This window comes from Polypterus senegalus, chromosome 7 (assembly GCF_016835505.1).
Source record: "Polypterus senegalus isolate Bchr_013 chromosome 7, ASM1683550v1, whole genome shotgun sequence".
In the NCBI taxonomy this organism is placed as follows: domain Eukaryota; kingdom Metazoa; phylum Chordata; class Cladistia; order Polypteriformes; family Polypteridae; genus Polypterus; species Polypterus senegalus.
The window spans coordinates 71,516,890-71,536,295 of NC_053160.1; the positions used below are offsets into that span (position 1 = coordinate 71,516,890).

The window sequence follows — 19,406 nt, forward strand, 5'->3', positions numbered from 1 at the left end:
ACCAGTAGGGTCAGAAATGTTAGATAGTGGGAAAGGGACTGTTGCTAGAGAAGAACGTGCAGCTGCACAAGCGTGAATCCAGGCGGGCAATCCTTCAACCTTTACAGCGTGTGGTGTGGACAGAAGAACTTGGAACGGTCCTCTCCACCTAGGCTGATGCCAATGTTTCCTCCGGGTGTCTCGAACCAGGATCCAGGTGCCCAAGGGAATCGGCGAGTCTTTAGATGGAGGGCTGGTTCTCCAAGCCTGATTAACCTGCTCGTGGACTTCCTTCAGGGACGCTCGGAGGCCTGTAAGACTAGAGAGAAGATCATTGTCCACGGTATGCAGGTTCACATTTCCTATAACCATGCCAACGGGCATGGGTCGTCCGGTCAGAATTTCAAACGGCGATAGCCCCAAATGCCGGTGTGTCCGTCCCCTCAATCCCATTAAAGCCAGGGGCAAAGCATCTGGCCAAGATAAATCGGTCTGTTCGCAAATTTTTGCAAGCTTAGCTTTTAGGGTGCCATTGCACCGCTCTACAATACCCCCACTTTGTGGATGGTATTTGCAGTAATGATGTACATTGATCTGTAGCCAGGTAGTCAATTCATTTATAATGGAATTCACAAAGTGAGTACCATTATCTGTCTGTAGCTTTTGCGGGATGCCCCATCTTGGAATAATTTCTTTAATTAGTGCTTTAGCAACCGTTTTGGCATCATTGCGTTTTGAAGGGAAAGCTTCTACCCATCGGGAAAACACATCGACAATCACAAGGCAATATCGGTAACCTTTAGACGGGGTTAGTTCAATAAAATCCATTTGGAGGTGTTCAAACGGACCCATTGGGTTAGGAGTAACGGCGGGACTTACCTGAGTGCCTTTTCCCACACATAGCACTGCGGTCTCTTTGCCAGTTACCTCACAAGTTTCTCTGTGTCGTTGCCTCCTCTCTCCCCCTTTCTTATACATGTTTTTCCTGTCAGTCATCTCATTGTGACTTTTTCAGAAGTTGGTGTCATGAGGGATATTTATCACATTTTTGTGCCATGGAAATGAAAGCTCTCTGTGAAGCATTAGCATCATTCTTCAAAGGATGTGGCACATGTTGCATACTACCATGGTGAATAGTAGTATAAATAGAGAGTGGTACATCACTCGCCACAGAATTTCTGCTTGAAAGAACTTTACTACACAATAATTTTTCAACCCATCACAAACCTGTACGCGACTCAGTTTTGGTTGTGATACAAAGTTTAACAAACACTGGTTTAGAGGACAAGCTCAGTAAAAGCAGCACTTGTCTTTGAATGCTTCTTGGGTGGTATGGTTGATTTATTTCCCACTTGTCCTTTTCAAACAGATAGGAACATATATTGCCACTTCTTTTTACCTACCCTAATTAGGGCTACTTAGTGTACTCTGTATTCTGTTGTTTGGCGTGGAAAGGTTAATGGAATTAGCAGAAGCACAATTGTAAGTCAGGAATATACAGTTCTATTTAAAGGGCTATACTAGTACAATTTGATTTCTGAAACATGCTGTGTATTTATATAAACAACATAATCCATCTTCATCTGTAAGATTTATCTCCAGCTTTCTGCCACAACTTAACCAAATCAGCAAGCACAAAAATAAAATATACTCTTGAATAAATTGTAAGACTTTGTACCACATGTGTATGTGTGTATTATTTCATCAGAATGTTCTTTTAGGTGCATAGTACAGTGGAATTTTTTTTTACAATTGACATTAATAAAGTATCAGGAGGTGCAAGTCTCTGAATTTCTGTGAGTGGCCCAGCCAAAAAAAAAAAAACGGACTTAAACCTCATAGAACCTTATGATGGCACATTTCAAATGCTTCCCATTCAGTCTAATGTGGCGTGAGAGGATCTGCCTGGAAGAATAGGATAAACTACCCAAATCCAGGTGTGCAAAGCTTGTAGAGACTTGCACAAGATGACTCTGAGCACTAATTGCTGCCAAAGTGGCTCCTTCAAAATGTTGAATTAAAAGTCTGTTAAGTTTTTGATTTTTAACAAATTTGCAAACTTTTCTGAAAACATTTTCACTTTATCATTATGGGTGATTGAGTGTGGATTGGTTTGAGGGAAAAGTGGCATATTTGTCCAACTGAAAAATAAAATCCACAACAGAATAAAGTGTGCAGAAAGTAAGTAGGTCTTAATTTCTAAATACATTGCATATATGGCAACAATAATAAGTTTATTGGAAATAAAGTTCATAACCCTGTTCATTTTAACAAGGGTCCTATGGCTATTACAATGGTTACCTTAACCTAGGCATATCTAATCTATTCTAATCTAAAAAAGTTTTTTCTTTGTATGTATTCTTGTTCTGATGCAATACTGATAGTATAAGTGGCCAGAGAGCTCGATTTTTGTTTCCTCTCACTATAGCAATAGGTTTAAAAAAAAAACAACATAGAATTGGATCAACTCTAACCCCCTCTATTTGATTCTGATTGTCAGAAGTTATTTCTTCTGCAAATTTCCTTAAATGGCTTCTTTTGCAAACCCATTCAAATGCCTAGTTGATAACGTAAGGATGCAACCAGACAATACAGTTGCCTCTCTCTTTCACCTGCAGATTTTATTTATTTATTTTTTTCTGTGTTCCCTTACCATCTTCTTCACTGTGAATAGGAAAAAGCCGTACTTCAGTGTAAATCATTCTATGCGTCTTTTGACTCTTGACTATTTGCCATTCCCCGTGATAATGTATGGTTTTATCATGTGCTTTACATTTGTTTTATGCCCAAGAATAACTAACTGATACAAAAGAGAAGATGGTGGTAATACTCCTAAAAAACTGAAAAATCGTATCTGAATAAAATCTTACATTTATCCCGTGTTTGGTCAAAACCTCATCATTTCTCATTATCTACTGTGGCTACATTCCTAAAAAAAACCCTATGAACATGGAAAAGATGGATAATGAAGCATTGATCCTATGGTAAATATGAGTTAGGGTTCAGGTAGTACACTGCCTGGTGGGGTTTGGGTGAGACTTCTGTGGGTAGATGGGGTCTGGTGAATGTATCGGTCCTGAGCTCTCATGCCTTTCATTTGAAACCTTGTTCAAACTTTTACTTCCTCTTTAGTCAAGTTGGATTGCATTCCAGGCACCCTGTCCGAGACTGGGAGTGACCACAGTGGAGTAGATCTGAAGCCCCCACTAAACCATCCAGTTGGTAGTAGCAACAAGTGGTGTGTAGAGAAAGGTCAGGGACTTGATCAGTGTGAGCATATGACCCTCTTCTACTGGCAGTTTCTTGTATATGTTGAACAACTTCACGCCATAGTCCCCATCATAAATGGCATTCAACGGCTTAATTATACCTCTTGGTGTCAGGTAGTTGCACATTGATCTATTGATTGTAGCACGTTTGCAGCCCTGGACATCTAAGGGCATCAAGGTGGATGCACTCAAATCCATTGAGTGTAGCGCATGTGTAGCCCCGGACATCTAAGGTCATCACAGACCTGCTATTTGCTCAATCTCGCAAGTTGCTCATGTGTGATAGGCCTCTTAGAATTTTTTTTCTGCTTGACATGGCCACAAATACAACTCCCATACCCACCCTGTCACATGGCCCATAGTCAGAACCTTTTCCATAAATAGGTGTTTTTAGACCACAGGTATCACAAAATGGGCTACACTTCTATAACAGCAGATATGTGAATCCACAGGAATGGAATCTCGGAGAGCAAGGATTTGTTGTTTAGCTCATCTGTGTTTATAGCACTGTTTTATTTATCCTTTTCAAGCGTCATGAATTCAGCTTACAGTAGCACTTATACAGAGCTGTCAGTTGGATTGAAAACATCTTGTGATCAGGTAACATGAAGCCTCAATTCTAGCCTAAATGAGCCATCTAATTTAGGGATAAAAAGCCTGCTGATTATGCGAGTGTTCTTCAAGACCCCCTCCTTGTTAAAACGGAAGGGAGACCAAAAATAAAAATCTAATAAACCACTGAATTCCAAGGATCTGCTCCTGTGAATTCTTGTAAAGCAAATATTCACAAAGTAGTCATCTGGGCCTGCTGTGCTTGCTGTTAGTGTAGCATAAGTTTTTGTGGGTAGAATTCAAAGTTAAAAATGAAAGAACTTGCTTGGTGTTGGTCAGCAGACATGTTTGGTTTATGCTCATAAAGTCAGAGTAAGGCAAAAACTAAACGTCCGTGAAGTACTAAGTACAGTATCTCTCTCTTTCCTTCATTATTACAAAACCATGTCTTCAGTGTTTAAACCATCAGTATATCAGTTATTGATAGGCCTTTAGGGAGAGGATAAATTTTGTTCTCATACCTAACATTTTTTAACTGATTCAATTAAAGTTTGAAGTGAGCTGTTGGTACCGTAGTGAAGCTGAGAAGGAAATCTCAAGTTTCTCAGTTAATTACCAATCTGTCAGTCGTCTTGTTCCCTGGTGAATAAACTACAAGTGTTTTAAGATGATTAAACTGTTCAGGAACTCCTTAACCTTTAATAAGTAGTAAAGGAAAATAACTTTTTGCTAATTGCTTTAAGCAATTTTCTTTGCTAGAAAATTCTTCATCATATTACAATAGGTTCTTCTTATTTATTGCATATGGACTTTATTTGTAAATGTGTACAAACCCAGTAGTAATTTGCTGTGGGTTGTGTTATCTACCTTAAAATGATATAATTTGATGGGCTAGAATACAGTATAATGTGGATGATTGTTCAACTGAAAATGTCACACTGATGAGCATATTGGGTCAAGGTTCAAGCCATTTGGTGTTCTGTCCGAAACAACCGATACTGAGCAAGTAGTATGGAAAGATGGCTAACGAGTAAGTACATCATGTAAGCTAATTTGTGTTTTCTGTTAAAATGTTATGTGTTTGATGTATTCTTGTTTATCATGCCATCAGAGTGGTGACATGTTGCATGTTGGTTGAACATACAAGTGGGAATTTTACTGTACTCTCTTCACATGACGATACTACTAGTGCTCCTGATTAAAATCCTTAATTTTTTTATTCCTTAAAGCTTGGTTAAAAAGTAAATTACGACACAAGGCTAAATTCCCATGACATTTTGCTGTGATTCTTAAGAGAAAATGTTTGTTGAAGTAAAATAAAAAAATATCCTCAACCACTCCTTATTGTGGAAAGAGTCATCCAAATATTTACGTTATAAGCTGTTGTATTAATACTTTCTCAGGTTTAAGGTCATTTTGTCAAACTTTATTGTATTCCCATCAAGGATGTCACAATATAAAGTACATGAAAAAACACACCTGTTTCCATTTTCTCTTCTCTCTAACTGTTTTGGCTTTGAGTGAAAATGCTGAGAATTACAGTAAGAACTACACGTTTATGCTGCAAAGTGTAACCCAAAAGTATTTCATCTTTTTCTCAGCTTTTCTCAGACATTAGCCAGTAGATGAATATGAAAATGCTTTGTTAAGTCATTAATGTGAAAGCACGATGTTTTCCCTGCACGGTCATAGATTTGTTGTCTGACTTGATAGAATTTTTTTTTTTACAAAATGATTCAAGGGTCATAACTGTTGTCAGATTTATTTGAATACATTCAGGGCTTTTCTTTTTAATAACAAAATCTATAATGCAAACACAGAAATGGATGGGAAGCTATTATCTGTATTTAATGCAGGACACGGAGCATTTGCATTCGCAGCATGTATCCAGTGTTGCATTGCATGTTATTTCAAACCTAATTACCCTCCATTAAATCAGAGCAGGCTTGGGTCCTGTTTAAAAATTAAATTGGTGCGACTGATTAGAGTGCCTGTTAATCAGAACTGCTCTTTACTACTTCTTTCTGGCATGAACGGTGTTCATGTGTACTTCTCCTAGCTTTTGATGTTTTAACATTTTTTTTTGAGATTGGTGAACCCCACCCAAAAAGTTGTCTGTCAGAGAATAATCAGTGTGACCAGTCTATGCATTTTATTTATCACACAGAAGAGTAGTAAATACATAATCAGTTTTAAAATTTCTTGGGCAGCTCTAAAGAAACAATTCAGTAGTCCAGTTTACACCAATGTATTCTTTACTTTGTAGAGTAGAAATGTTAAGAGGAACAGTGTCTCTTGAAGAATTAAAATGATCCAGGAAAGGAGCTTATAAAGGAGAGGTTATATAGTCTGAGATCTGGGGCTTGTGTACAAGGTGTCTCTTGTTATGAGCTTCACAAATAACCTGTGAAATATTAAATGCAATGTAAACAATCTGTGAGAAAATGGACTTTGTCTGAATGAGATAAAAAAAAGAATGTCTGATTTTTCTTGTTTACCTTCCAGTGAAATGTACCCATTAAGCAAAAGGCTATGAGAAGTAGGTTCAGTAAATGGATCAGGGCATGCGCTGCCTTTCTGTAGATGTCTTTGTGTAGTGGTAGGAGTAGTATTAGGGTGCAGTACCATGTTAGCCATTATGAAAGTAGTGTGAAGTCAAGCAAAATGCCACCTTTTATTGGCTAACTAAAAAAAGATTACAATATGCACGCTTTCGAGGCAACTTAGGTCCCCTTCTTCTGATTACATTTTGCCTGAAGTAGGGTCCTGAGTTGCCTCGAAAGCGTGCATATTGTAATCTTTTAAGTTAGCCAATAAAAGGTGGCATTTTGCTTGACTTCTCTCACTATAGTGGTAGGAGGAAAAGTAAACATAAACATAGACGAGTTTAAGAAGTTTAAATTTTACAGGGTGATCAGAAACACCTGAATCATAAAAGTATCAATCTTATACTGCCCTGTATAAAGCATATGCAACGGTATATACAGTAACTGCTATCAACACCAGCATAAGTAAAGGCAATAATACAGTAACATGTCACTTTCCCTTGTCTGGATTATGTTTGTGGCTGGCCTATGAAATAACTTGCAAATGCTTTTTTCAAGGTGTAAGACTTTATTTTGTTAATGCGTGCATTCTTAATTTTCCAAATCACTAAACTTTAGAAAATGTGACCAGCCATAGGTAGACTGTGACAGAACTAAACAAGTTCTCTCAAGTTATTTTAAACACACTCAGATCAGAACTTAAAATTAAAAAATGGAACTAAATATCTAAAAATGTATTAAAGCTTTGTTTATTCATTGGTTTATGGAGCTAGACTTAACAATACTGATAAACAATAAGAGTCTTCAGCAAATGTGAGGGAGCCATTCAGTCCTTTTAAACACATTTGCTGTCTTAGTAATCCAATTTTCCCCAAAGTCATACCCACAAGTTTAGTAAAAGCGTTTCTTTATTTGAACTTCAAAATTCTGTAGTTTCTTGTTAGAAACACCTTCTGTCTTTGACCTTTGTTTTCATTCTTACTTTTTACTGGTGCAATCTAGGGCATGATTCTGTGTTTTTGAAGATTTTTGTTTAATAATATAAAATATAATTATTTGGATTCAAAAGAGGTTAATTAGCAGCAAAAACAAGTCACTAATTAAGAAAAGGGTTAGAATGAAAACCTGCAGCCTCTGCGGGCCTCCAGGACTGGAGTTTGAGATCCCTGCAGTATATAATATGTGTAGTTAAAGTTACCCCTATCAAAGTAAACTAATCTCTACTTGAACTCACACTAGATCTGTTTTAAGACGGAAGAGCTTGAAAATTCGCTAGTGCATTTTAAAGTGAGATTCTGAAATCGCAAAACTTTTTACAGCACTGTATTCAAGGCATCTTAACAAAAATTGAAATGTTCTCATTAAATCGTTTTTTGAATTGTTCCAACATTTCATTGAATATGATGATGATGTTAAATATGCATAATTCTGTTTACAGCACTTTATTGCAGTTTGTCAAAAACATATTATTAGAGAATAGGTTTATTACTCTTCTTTCTCTTCCTTTTTCCTGTTCTTGTCTTCAGGAGAGTTAGTCATTTCTTAGACAGTATATGTCAGATGTACTTCCTGTACTACTGAACATTGTTTCGGTGCAGGATATCTGTTGGGAGCTTAATGTTGATGTTTTGAATACAAAACTGTGATTATGAAAATATAATAAGTCCTTTGTTTAAAGTTATGAGTTAGTATCATGCTGATAACATCCATCCATCCATTATCCAACCCATTATATCCTAACTAGCGGGTCACGGGGGTCAGCTGGAGTCAATCCCAGCCAACACATCTCTAAAGATATCAGACTTGTGTCATGTATGAATGAAAAGAAATAGGAATTGAGCGACAGTGTTTATGTAGCCTTATTTGTTTTCAAAAATCAAACACAAGATTGCATGCCACCGCCCTCCAATTGGGCTTCAGGCTCTGCTGGTTTAACAACAGTGTCATTGCTAATAAGTGCATGCTGCTTTTGAAAAGGAACAACAAAAAGGAAAAATTCTACAAATGAAACTGATCAAACTGGATCATAACTAATTATCATAAAAGTAATTACAGTAGAACTATTTTAAAACTATTAAGAAAAAATAAACACAGACCTGTACTGTTGGGAACCTGGTGAATTAGAGGAAGCTTCCTTGACTTCACACTTTTGTGGGATTTAATACTATTTTATTAGTTGGTCCCTAAAAATGCTAAAAGGGATTATATTTAAAATATAAAGAATTTACCGTAGGTAAAACTACAGCAGTTCCAGTTTTATATCTATTTCATTGCTATAACTATCCCCATCCACCAAAGGAACACCAGCTCTGTGCATTTCAAAATGAAAGAATGTCAGCAGAGGTCAAACAGGCAATCAAATAATTGCTGATTTCTGAGCTAAACGCTAATGGAAATCATCTAACACAGTGTGATCAGTTGTGATTACAGCACCATTTCTGACAAGCGATCCTTTATAGAGTCTCCAGAATCCTGTTTTGTTTTTCAATTAATCGGATTGAAAGTGATTTTTTTGGATATTATTACTTTTCTGTTGACCTCAGATAAAACAGAAAGGGTGTCACTGTGGTGACGTTATGGACCTAATGAATAGAGTATGACATATAATTAAACTAACTTATTTAAAAATAAGGTAAATTTGACTGGGGTGCCGTACCTGGCAGTATGACAAACTATATTACTAATGAATGCTAAGGATTCAGTCCTCACTACTGCCATTAGTTTATTACTCTTGGCATCTCCCTGCCTGTAAGTCTGTTTCTCGGCAAAATTCTTTTGTGTAACAGTGAAAGATGCCATACAAAATAAAGCTGGAAAAAATATTCAATAAGCTGAAGAACTGAACTATCTTTGACATATTTGAGAAATATTTAATTTTTTTTCACAGCTTTCCAGGGTCATCTTTTCATGCGTGTCATTCTTTTATGTGCTTAGGCCATATGTCTTGCTGCATTAATGTGCCTGTCCGTTAGTACAAAAGAGGAGGTAAATAGTATTTTCTGAGAGGGTATGGGCTTCTTGTCAATTACATTAATATTTCATTATACTTCCCTGCTTTTTTTTCACCTGTTATTTATTTGTTTCTAAAGAGAACCCAGTGGTTCATCTCAAAGGGCCAATCTTGACAGTGCACTGAGAGACTTAAACTGCAATATCTTGAGGGTGTTTTACAAAGAAAAACTGATAAACAGAAAAGAGCAAAGTATCAAATAATAGAGACTCCTATGACTAAAGAGAACTGCAAAGCTTTAACTTTAGCAATAGAATAACATAGTTTTGATTTATATATAGTATTTTAACTTGTTAAAGAGAAACATCATTTGTCTTATTTCATTCATTTTCTACAGAGAAGGATCATTTATTCGAGTGATCTTTGTATGAGATGCAGAAGTGGTCATGTTGGTCACTCTCATCAATTCAAACTGCTCTTTATGTGTTTACTGATGGCATATTACTGTATACTTTTTGTTCACTGTTACAAAGGATGGCGTATTCATTCAGGACAGGATACTGTATTAGCTAGATTTGGTGGCATGGTCATTTTCTGAAAATAACTCTTCTGTAAGCACCTTCTTGCATACAGATGGCTTTCTGGCAGAGCAGTAGTGCATTAAAATATAGTCCTGAACTAGGTGCTAAATCTTGGCTGGCAATGTTTCACCTCCCCATGTTTTTCTCCATTTCTCTTTTCACAGGTGACAGATAAATCAGTGAAAGCATTTGCCGAACACTGTCCGGAGCTTCAATTTGTTGGGTTTATGGGCTGCTCGGTTTCATCCCAAGGGGTCATCCACCTCACCAAAGTAAGTAACAGGCCTGAAGTAGGGCCCTTTTTTCCTCTATTAGCTGTCAGGGCAGCCTCTTCAGAAATATATACACTAATTCCTTACAGGAGCTATGGATGGCGGTGACAATTGTACTCATAATCTAAGAAGGCTGACAGTGTTTCTTTACCACATTGGCTTATGGTTTCCTGTGTAATGTATAAAGTCTTGACATAAATCTGTTCTGTTATGCAGTTCTAGGAATAACCCTTCAGTCCATATAAAAGAAAGAAATAAGTAAAAGCACTGCAGGCGCATCAGTGTTTTTTGTGTTTTCTCACCATTATGATATGGGTTGGTATTAAAATAAATCAATGATTTTTTTCTTGATTCAGTAGCAGTGAAGACCCAACTTTACATATAATACATTCCTGCATCTTTTTACTGTGCTGACATTGGTGGTACTTATTCCCTTTAGAGGGCAGCATGCATGTATTACTATTTCACTAGTAATTTAATCATTCAGTATTCTTCAAGTTGAACAAAATCATCATGTCTTTTAACATGTGAAGTATGAAATATTGAATTACTTATAAACATAGTATCTATTGGTATGATCAGAAATCATAAAAAACTGGAACATCACAGGTCACACCTGACATCAGCAATTGAAACAAATCTGCAGATAATTTGTCCTGCTATAATAAACTACAACCCCAGAGTCAAAATGGCACAGAGAATGTTAAGGTAATATTCTTTAGTCACAAACCATATTTTATAGATTTAACAATGATTCTTATCATGTGGAGGTCCCACAGAAGCAAAGGGAAGATAACATGAAACTGAAACCCAAACTCATGATATGTAGTTTTGCTTTCTGCAATTGCCACACACTGTTATATAAAATAGTCCATATTAGAAAAGTTAACAGCTTTCCTTAATTGTAAAAGTGGGTAAGTGTTGTTCAGGCGTTAGAAATGTAGCATCACTTATGAGGAAATTTCAAATGAAACATATCCCATGGTTTTATATAGAGAATGCTGCTACATGGGGTTTATCTTTTGATTTCAAATCCTACCAGTGTTTTCTTTGTTTCAAAGATGTCTTGAAAAGGAAGTTTCTAATAAATCAGAAGCAGTGCTTATATCAAATATACTGTACAAATGCAACAACCCCCTGAACCCCAGCTTGATGCTAGAGTGATTAAGTTAGGTGGTGATGTTTGAGGTACTTGTTATAAGAAGGAGAGATAATTGTACAGTAGACAAATCTATTTGAATACAATTTAATTGAAGATGCTCTAAATCCAGACAGCATTTCTGCATTATATAAAAATATTTTACAGTCTCTCCCGTTCAAAGATCCAAGAGGACAATGGGAAAAGGATCTCTCCCTCAACATATCAGAAAAGGAGTGGAAGGTAGCCATGCAGAGAATTCATTCGAGCTCCATATGTGCAAAGCATACAATTATTCAACTCAAAATTATGTATCGAGCACATCTGTCTTGCTTGAAATTGTCCAAAATGTTTCCAGTGCAAGATCCAACCTGTGAACGCTGCAATCAAGCTCCAGCCTCACTGGGTCACATGTTTTGGGCCTGCACCAAATTAACACCATTCTGGACAAAAAATTTTAAGTCCCTTTCAGACAGCCTTGGTGTCACAATCCCTCCTAATCCACTAACAGCTGTGTTTGGTGTTCTTCCAGATGGGCTTAAAGTGGAGAAGAAAAAACAAACTGTGATTGCCTTCACTACACTATTGGCATACAGACTATTTATCTGTATCCGCCTAATAAACTCATCAATTTATTCATGTTTACTATTTTTAAGTTTTAGTCCTCTTTCTCAGGGGTGGGGGTTAATTTGTTTTCAATCCTATTTTTTTTATAAAAAATGATCTATTTGTATGGAATGATTACAATAAAATTGAAAAAAGAAGATGCTGCTCTTAATCCAGACATTTGAAGAAATTGCAATTGGACAATTTTTTACACTTTCTTGAAATTAGCCTTCACCTTCCAAAAACAAACAAAATTCACAAGACATGAAACTCAATGATGTCAGTCATACCTATTTATTAATTTTGTTCTTATTTAGTACAGTCTATAAAATATATCCACAGTTATTTAATTGCTTAATGGCACTTTGTTATATCAGATGTGACAGCTATACAGATTGGGGTGCTTTCTGTTTGGAGTCTGTATGTTCAACCCATGTCTGCATATATAAAGAACCTCCACAGGGTTGCGCCGTCAATTGGAAATATTAACCTATTGTTTATATGTACCAAAAAATCGAGTCAACACCCTATTGATTGTGCCACTTGACGTTGCACTTGATAATTTGAAATTGGAATCACAGTGTCCACTGGCATAGGAACCCACACGTCCCCCAAAAAAGAATTTATTTTAAACCTTCCTTCCTCTCCATTTTAATCAGATTTTATTCAAATAAACTGCTTTTTGGAGACAAATTTAAGTTAATTATGTTCTTTGCATGACCAGTTTGTAGCATTTCAGTGGGAAACAGCTGTGGTGTTAACACAGTGTATCAGAGGGTGGGTTGCCCTTGAGATGGATGGGTCTAATACTTGATTTTCTTTAACCAGTCACTCAGGTATGTAGGGTGCTACATTCCTCATGTTTAGGGACAGTTTACACTGTATTCTACAAGCATTGTGGTGAAAACTGTCATGAGAGAAAATAAACAGCAGCCCCATGATAAAAAAAAGCAGCTGATCTTTCCTGGATCACAAAGAGAAAGCGTGACAATGTGAAGGGTGATTGGGCCACCCAGCCGTGATACACGACCGGACACATTTTGAATGGAGCACAGTCAAGTGTGTATTTGTAGTTTTATGCATCTCCTATGGCTAAAGTACAAATAGGGATGTTAAGCTACTTGAGGTACAGAGAGGCTGTTTGTCAGTATTAGAAAAACACTGCTGTTGTTACGTTTACCTGCTATTCAGTGAGAACCTCAGTTTTTCCATCTGACTGTTTATTGCAATAATAATAATGAAACATTTTGAGGCTTCTGTGTTTGTATGCACTTGTGTCTGTTCAAATACTGTAATATTTTCACCAGGATCTTGTGCTGGCTGGTCACGCGGCACAACTTTATTAAAAGGTCATCTGCAGTGAGAAGAGGTAGGCAGCGAGGACAAAGAGAAGAGGACTTTTTTGTCACACTTGCTGATCTTCTTTGATGACACTGGAAGCATTTCACCAGCTCTCTCTCTGGCTGAGAGATGGCTTGTCATGCCAATTGCTTGTTGGGATATATTTGAGCACCAATTATTTTCATTTTCTTATCATGATGGAACCCTTCATTGTGTACTAGCTAATTTAGGTATATTTCAAGTATTATCACTCCAACCTGTCTGTTGCCAACAGTCTGACACACCAGCACATCTTGAAGTTTCTGAAAATTCTGTCATGATTCCTTTTACAGTTAGTGTTTTTGTTTCTTCAGTTCTATCGTAAGCATACTCTCAAATTACACTGGGACTAATTCCACTTCATTTTATTTTATTGCCTTTTATTTGACTGAAGTTACCTATTATTTTGAATAACATATTTTCACTTCTCCCTGTATTACAGTTATTACCCCTTCCCGAGGTTTGTTTCCTGCCTTGTGCCCTGTGTTGGCTGGGATTGGCCCCAGCAGTCCCCGTAACCCTGTGTTAGGATATGGCGGATTGGATACTGACTGACTGAGTGACATGTTTAATGTGAATATTGAACACTTCACCATTTTTGTAGTACATAAATATCTCTGCAATTTGAATACTCTTTTGTTTAAAGCTGTCTAAGTCCAGTTGGCCATTATTGGTAATTATTGAACAACATTTGCTTACAATGATTAAATTCCCTACCTCATTAACCAAAACAACAGTCATCCAAAGTCAAGGGCAAAATAAGTAAATGTATAATAATTACATTTAAGAGGAGTTAATTCCAGGAAACACCTCTGAATGTCATTTAAATATATTAATTTGCCACATGAAATTTAACTATAAAATGAAACACATTTTTAATAAATTTTTTTAAATACCTAGCCTGTACTTGCATTTATAAGGTTGGTTACAGATACCGGAGTCCCAGCATGGAAAAAAAGTCTTAAAACTTAACAAGTACATATTCACCTCCACTTTGAAGCAGCAAAGTTTTCGATTTATGAAAACAAACCTTCCCTGTTTCTGAGGCATGCTTGTGACAACAAAAGTAAACTGTAAGAAATACTTGGCACTATTTTCTAGAGCTAAAGATACATTTCTTGCAGTGGGTAAAGTTTGGATAAAATCCCCCCTACACCAAAATTGCACCCCATCCCTTCACTGCGTTCCTAATATCTTAGGCTACCTGCTGCTCATTATGCTACTTTTGTCTCTGCAATAATGTTTCTGTAATGCCTATGTTCTACCATGGCTTGCAAAAGTCATGTTTTTTTTTCCTGAATGCCACCTACTTTTCACCTATTTCCGTTTGTTTTGCACAACCTACAGATCGGGATTCATGCTGAGTGGCAGCATTGTGGTGAACTTAGTGTTTCATTATACAGTAAAATCCTGATTATCTGCACCCTGATTTCCAGAGGTTCCACATTTTCTAAGGTTGACCAGTAAGTTTAAGTCAAAGTGAACTTTATTGTCATCTCAACCATATACAAGTATACAGATAGACGAAATTGCAAAGCTCAGGATCCACAGTGTAACAAAATGAAGTGCAAATAATGAATTAAAAATAGAATTAAAATTAAGATTTAAATTTAAAATTAAAACACAAACAAGACATTGTGCAAAGACAAGACAAAGAAGTTGCAGCAATATTGATGTGTAGTAAGCAATATGAACATTGATGCAGTGTATGGTATTTGCAATCTAGATACATAAATATAATCAATAGATATGTAATATAATAAATAGTAGATAACACAGAAATTCCCAGTGTATGATAATAGTTGTTTAAGACATGTGTAAACAATGTCAGGTCAGAATGTTTCACAACAGTAGGATATCAAGAGTGTCAAAATACTTAAAGGTCAGTATGAGATTTTCAGTTCTTCTCTACATGCATACTCATCATTGCAGGAAAGTGGCTTGCATGTATAAAAGTTCTGTTTTTAGAGGTGGTTGAGGCAGTGTGGAAGATCCCAGGGTGCAACATGGTGTTAAGGAGTCTGACAGCTTGGGGGTAAAAACTATCATGCAGCCTGGCAGATCTGGCTTTGATGTTGTATCTTCTCTTTTTGTGAATTGTGAAAAGTCCATGTGAGGGGTATAAGGGGTCCTGTACAATGCTTCAGGCCTTGTGGACACTGCGTTTATAAAATTTGTCCTGTAGTGAAGGGAGAGGCACCCCAATAATGTTCTCTGCTGTCTTCACTATCCTTTGCAGGCACTCGCCATACTAGACAGTGATGCAGCTGGTCAGAACACTCTCAATGATGCCTCTGTATAACATGGTGAGGATGGAAGGGAAAATCCGATGCTGAGTTACTCCTGCTGACGATATAGTCATTAAAGATCTGAGGACAATGTTTCTGAGTGTTGAAACCCACTGACACTTGCTGATACCAATAAATCCATAAATACATAGGGAGAACTTACAAACTCCATGCAAACTCAAGCATGTGATGTAGGAATGACGGCACTGTGCTACCATTCTCCCAGTGCTGAAGTATCTGTACTAAACTTCAACATGATTAAAACTAGATGTACAGTATGCCTATAATGTCTGTTCATTTCTTGTCACTTGATTGCTCACTACACTTGTGTTCAACCTCTCTCTTGCTGAACCTTTAAAGCACACATGTGCATTATGATACCAGCGACATCAGGCAGTGATTGTTGCTTTTTTTTGCATGTGGAAAATATGCTTCTGCATAGTGAAAGATTTTGCGTGATAATGTTTTCTCAATGATTATTATTTAGATGTCTACATAACAGAGACAGCAATTCACTTCTGGGAATGAACATTCAATAATGTCAGTAACAGCACTTAGAGATTAGTCTTCCAGGTGACACCACATCCCTGATCCTAACAGATGCCACAGAGGAAGACAAGTGGTGAGGTGAAGTGCATGACTGTGGTCTTTTCAAAAGAGCTGAATCTTACTATTGTTTTTTTAACATATTGCATGTGTCTTCTTCCCTGATTTTAATATATGCACACACTATAGTCTGAACACACATCAAAATGACTAAAAAGTAAGAAAATTAAAAAGAGATAAACTTCTGACTTAGCTGTCACATTCACAGTGAGGCATTATGCAAACTGTGCCACAGGATCTACAGCAGCGTTTCTTGACACACTTCTACTGAATGATTTGTTGGCTGAAAGTCCTCAGTGTTAATATTTCCGAGAGAGGATGTGCAGCATTGCTCATAATACCACTCAGTTTTGTTTTAAAACTCTCCTTTGCTACAACCTCCCAGGGGTCCAGAAATGTGTCCCATAACTGAATCTGTCCTTTTATTTGACTTCTTGATTCGGTGGGCCTGTCTTAAAGTGATGTTGTCAGTCCAGCACAGTATCTGTCACAGAGTTGGAGAAGATGTGAAGGATATCACTACTCACATTAATGGAACGTTGTCTCCTAAGAAAGAAGGGTCTGTTCTGCCCTTTCTTACATAGTTCCTGTGTGTCACAGGACGAGTATAACCTGTCTTTGAAGTGGATCCCCAAATACCTGTAGAAGTGCACCAACTCTAAATCCACTCCCTGAATAGTGATCATACAGAGAAGCTCTTTGGTGTGGTAAAAGTCAATAACCAGTTCCTTAATTTTCCTGATGTTTAGTTGCAGACAATTTTCTCTGCCCCAAGAAACAAAGTTCTTCACACCCTATACTCTGTCTCACTCCCCTTAACAACATACCCGATACGTGCAGAGTCATCTGTGATTTTCTGTTAGTGACATGACTTGCTGTTATATTTGTAGTTGGTGATGTACAGAGTGAAGAGTAAAGAAGATGGGACAGTTCCTTGTGATGCTCTAGTGTTGATAATATCTATATTAGAAACACAGTCCTTGAGCCTCACATATTGTAGTCAGCCTAACAAATAGTTCATTATCCAGGACAACTTAGGCCCATCCACTAGCTTTCTTATTTTTTTTTCTCATGTTATATTTTATCAAAGTGGGTTGAGTCTCTTGGATAAGTCATAAGATCTTACTGGGCATGCTAGAAATCAAGAATTTGGTTTGAACTATTAACTCCAGGATTGCTTTATAAATAAATAGATATGACAGTACCATTTGGTTATTAACTGCAAACAACAGTTCTATGTTAATCTCCCAGTTTATACTCTGTGTCTGTGTGGAGTTTGCCCTTTGTCATTATGTCTGGATGTCTTAGGGTCCTCTCCGTTCTCCTTCTATATTCCATATACAGTGGAACCTTGGTTTGCAAGCATAAGTCGTTCCGGAAATGTGCTTACAGTCCAAAGCACACGTATATCAAAGTGAATTTCCCCTTAAGAAATAATGGAAACTCAGATGATTCGTTCCACAACCCAAATCTTTTCATATAAAAATGATTAATACAAAATATAAAGTAAAAATACATAAAACAAATTAACCTGCACTTTACCTTTGAAAAGAATCATGGCTGGTGTGAGTGAGTTTCTAAATTCTTGTGGGATTCCACCCAATGGGATCTCAAGTGTAAGAGCATCCCAAAGCAATTACAGTCTCACAGTTTTCCATAAAAGCAAATCCAAAAAGATCGTGGACATGCTATAAGCGCCTGCCGTTGATGGGTGATACAAAGAACATTATAAATGCGCAGGGCACAATACTACTTGGCAACGACCCTACCTGACTGCTGTGTCTGTGTATAGGAGAGTGGCAGATCCCGCTACAATAAATAACCACGCTGTTGCAGTTTCAAGCTGAATAAAGCTGGTGTTAAAGTACTGAGACTCAGCTTCGTGTTTTGGGGTACAAGACAGGGACTCGCACGTCACAGCACACGCGTGCGTGCACACACACACACAGTCACAATGCTGTAGTAAACAGTATACGCTCGTACGGATGTTGACTATATGAGTGAGGTATGCCGACTCAGACGGAGAATAGGAGACAATTGCCCACAAGATAGAGAGACACACACACACACACGAACAAGAGAGAAGAACCATCAGCTCAGTTGTGATCACATGACGCTCAGCAGACAAAGCGTATCTATACTATTCGCAAACTGAGGTTCCACTGTACATTACAAATACATTAGAGCAACTGGTGACTCTTAACTAGCTTGGTGTAAGTGCGCCCTCTGACGGAATAGTTTCCCATCAATTTCTTGTGCCTAGTGATACATAAGTAGACTGAACTGGTTTAAATGGGATTGGCAAGGGATAGATGAAAACTTCATAATAAATGAGACAAAGTAAGGAGGCCAAACATTCACATTGTATGGCTCTGCATGTCACCACTTCACCTTGAAAATTCTTAAGAGCTTTCATTGTCACCAACCCATGCTGACTTGAACCCAGATTATAATTTAGTTCTTCCAATGTGAGTACCAATATGTGTTGTAAACTTTTCTGTTATTAATATGGAAATAGCATTAATAACTGCAAATGTGTCTTTGTTGTCAAAGACAAAATATCTATAAGATATCTTATTAAATATTTTATAACATAAGAATCATACGTTATATCATAACAGTCCTGGCACAATTCTCATTTTTGTCTCATTGGGGTAAACTAGTGGTACACCACTTTTTAGGTTTAACTAATGTAAAGGGTTCTCATTTTTATTGTCTCTTTGGTGACATCATCTCAGTTGCATTTTGTGTTTCCTTCCTTTTCAAAGTACTTATGTTGGGGGAAGTCATGCTTGTTGTCTGTTGTAAATGGCAACAGCAAAAAACATGGCATTATAATTTAGAAAACTATTTAAAACTTTGTCTGAGTAAGTTTCTGGATATTTAGACTGGCTATGCAGTGAAAACTTTCTAGTCATTTGAGGAAATGAAAATTAGATAGTCAGGACATTGCTTTGATTCTTAGTGTTTTCAACTTTGAAAAAATGATCTTTGCATTTTCTGCTAAAGAACATTCCAGTTATTTTTGACTCTTCATTTTGTCTTGCTCCTTTTGGTGCCATCATGTTTTGGAATAATTATCTGTCCTTTTCGACAAGTATTTTAATCTGTTTAAACAGAAAACTTGTTCATAGTCACTGAATTCATTTCAGTGTGGTGTGGTATAGATCCCGTCCTAGCAGCTACAGTATACACTGCAGTAACCAGCCTTGGACAGAACACTAGTCAAGTCATATGTC

At 37.1% G+C, this 19,406-nt stretch overlaps 1 protein-coding gene across 2 annotated transcripts in view; it reads left to right on the forward strand.

Annotated features, from left to right (window-relative positions):
* Positions 1 to 19,406, forward strand: part of fbxl17 (F-box and leucine-rich repeat protein 17) — a 970,397-nt gene that overhangs the window by 263,665 nt on the left and 687,326 nt on the right. For both annotated transcript variants that reach the window (XM_039758877.1, XM_039758878.1), the window contains exon 6: positions 10,042 to 10,149. In XM_039758877.1, coding sequence (XP_039614811.1) covers positions 10,042 to 10,149 — 108 coding nt within the window. The remainder of the gene's footprint in view (positions 1 to 10,041; positions 10,150 to 19,406) is intronic.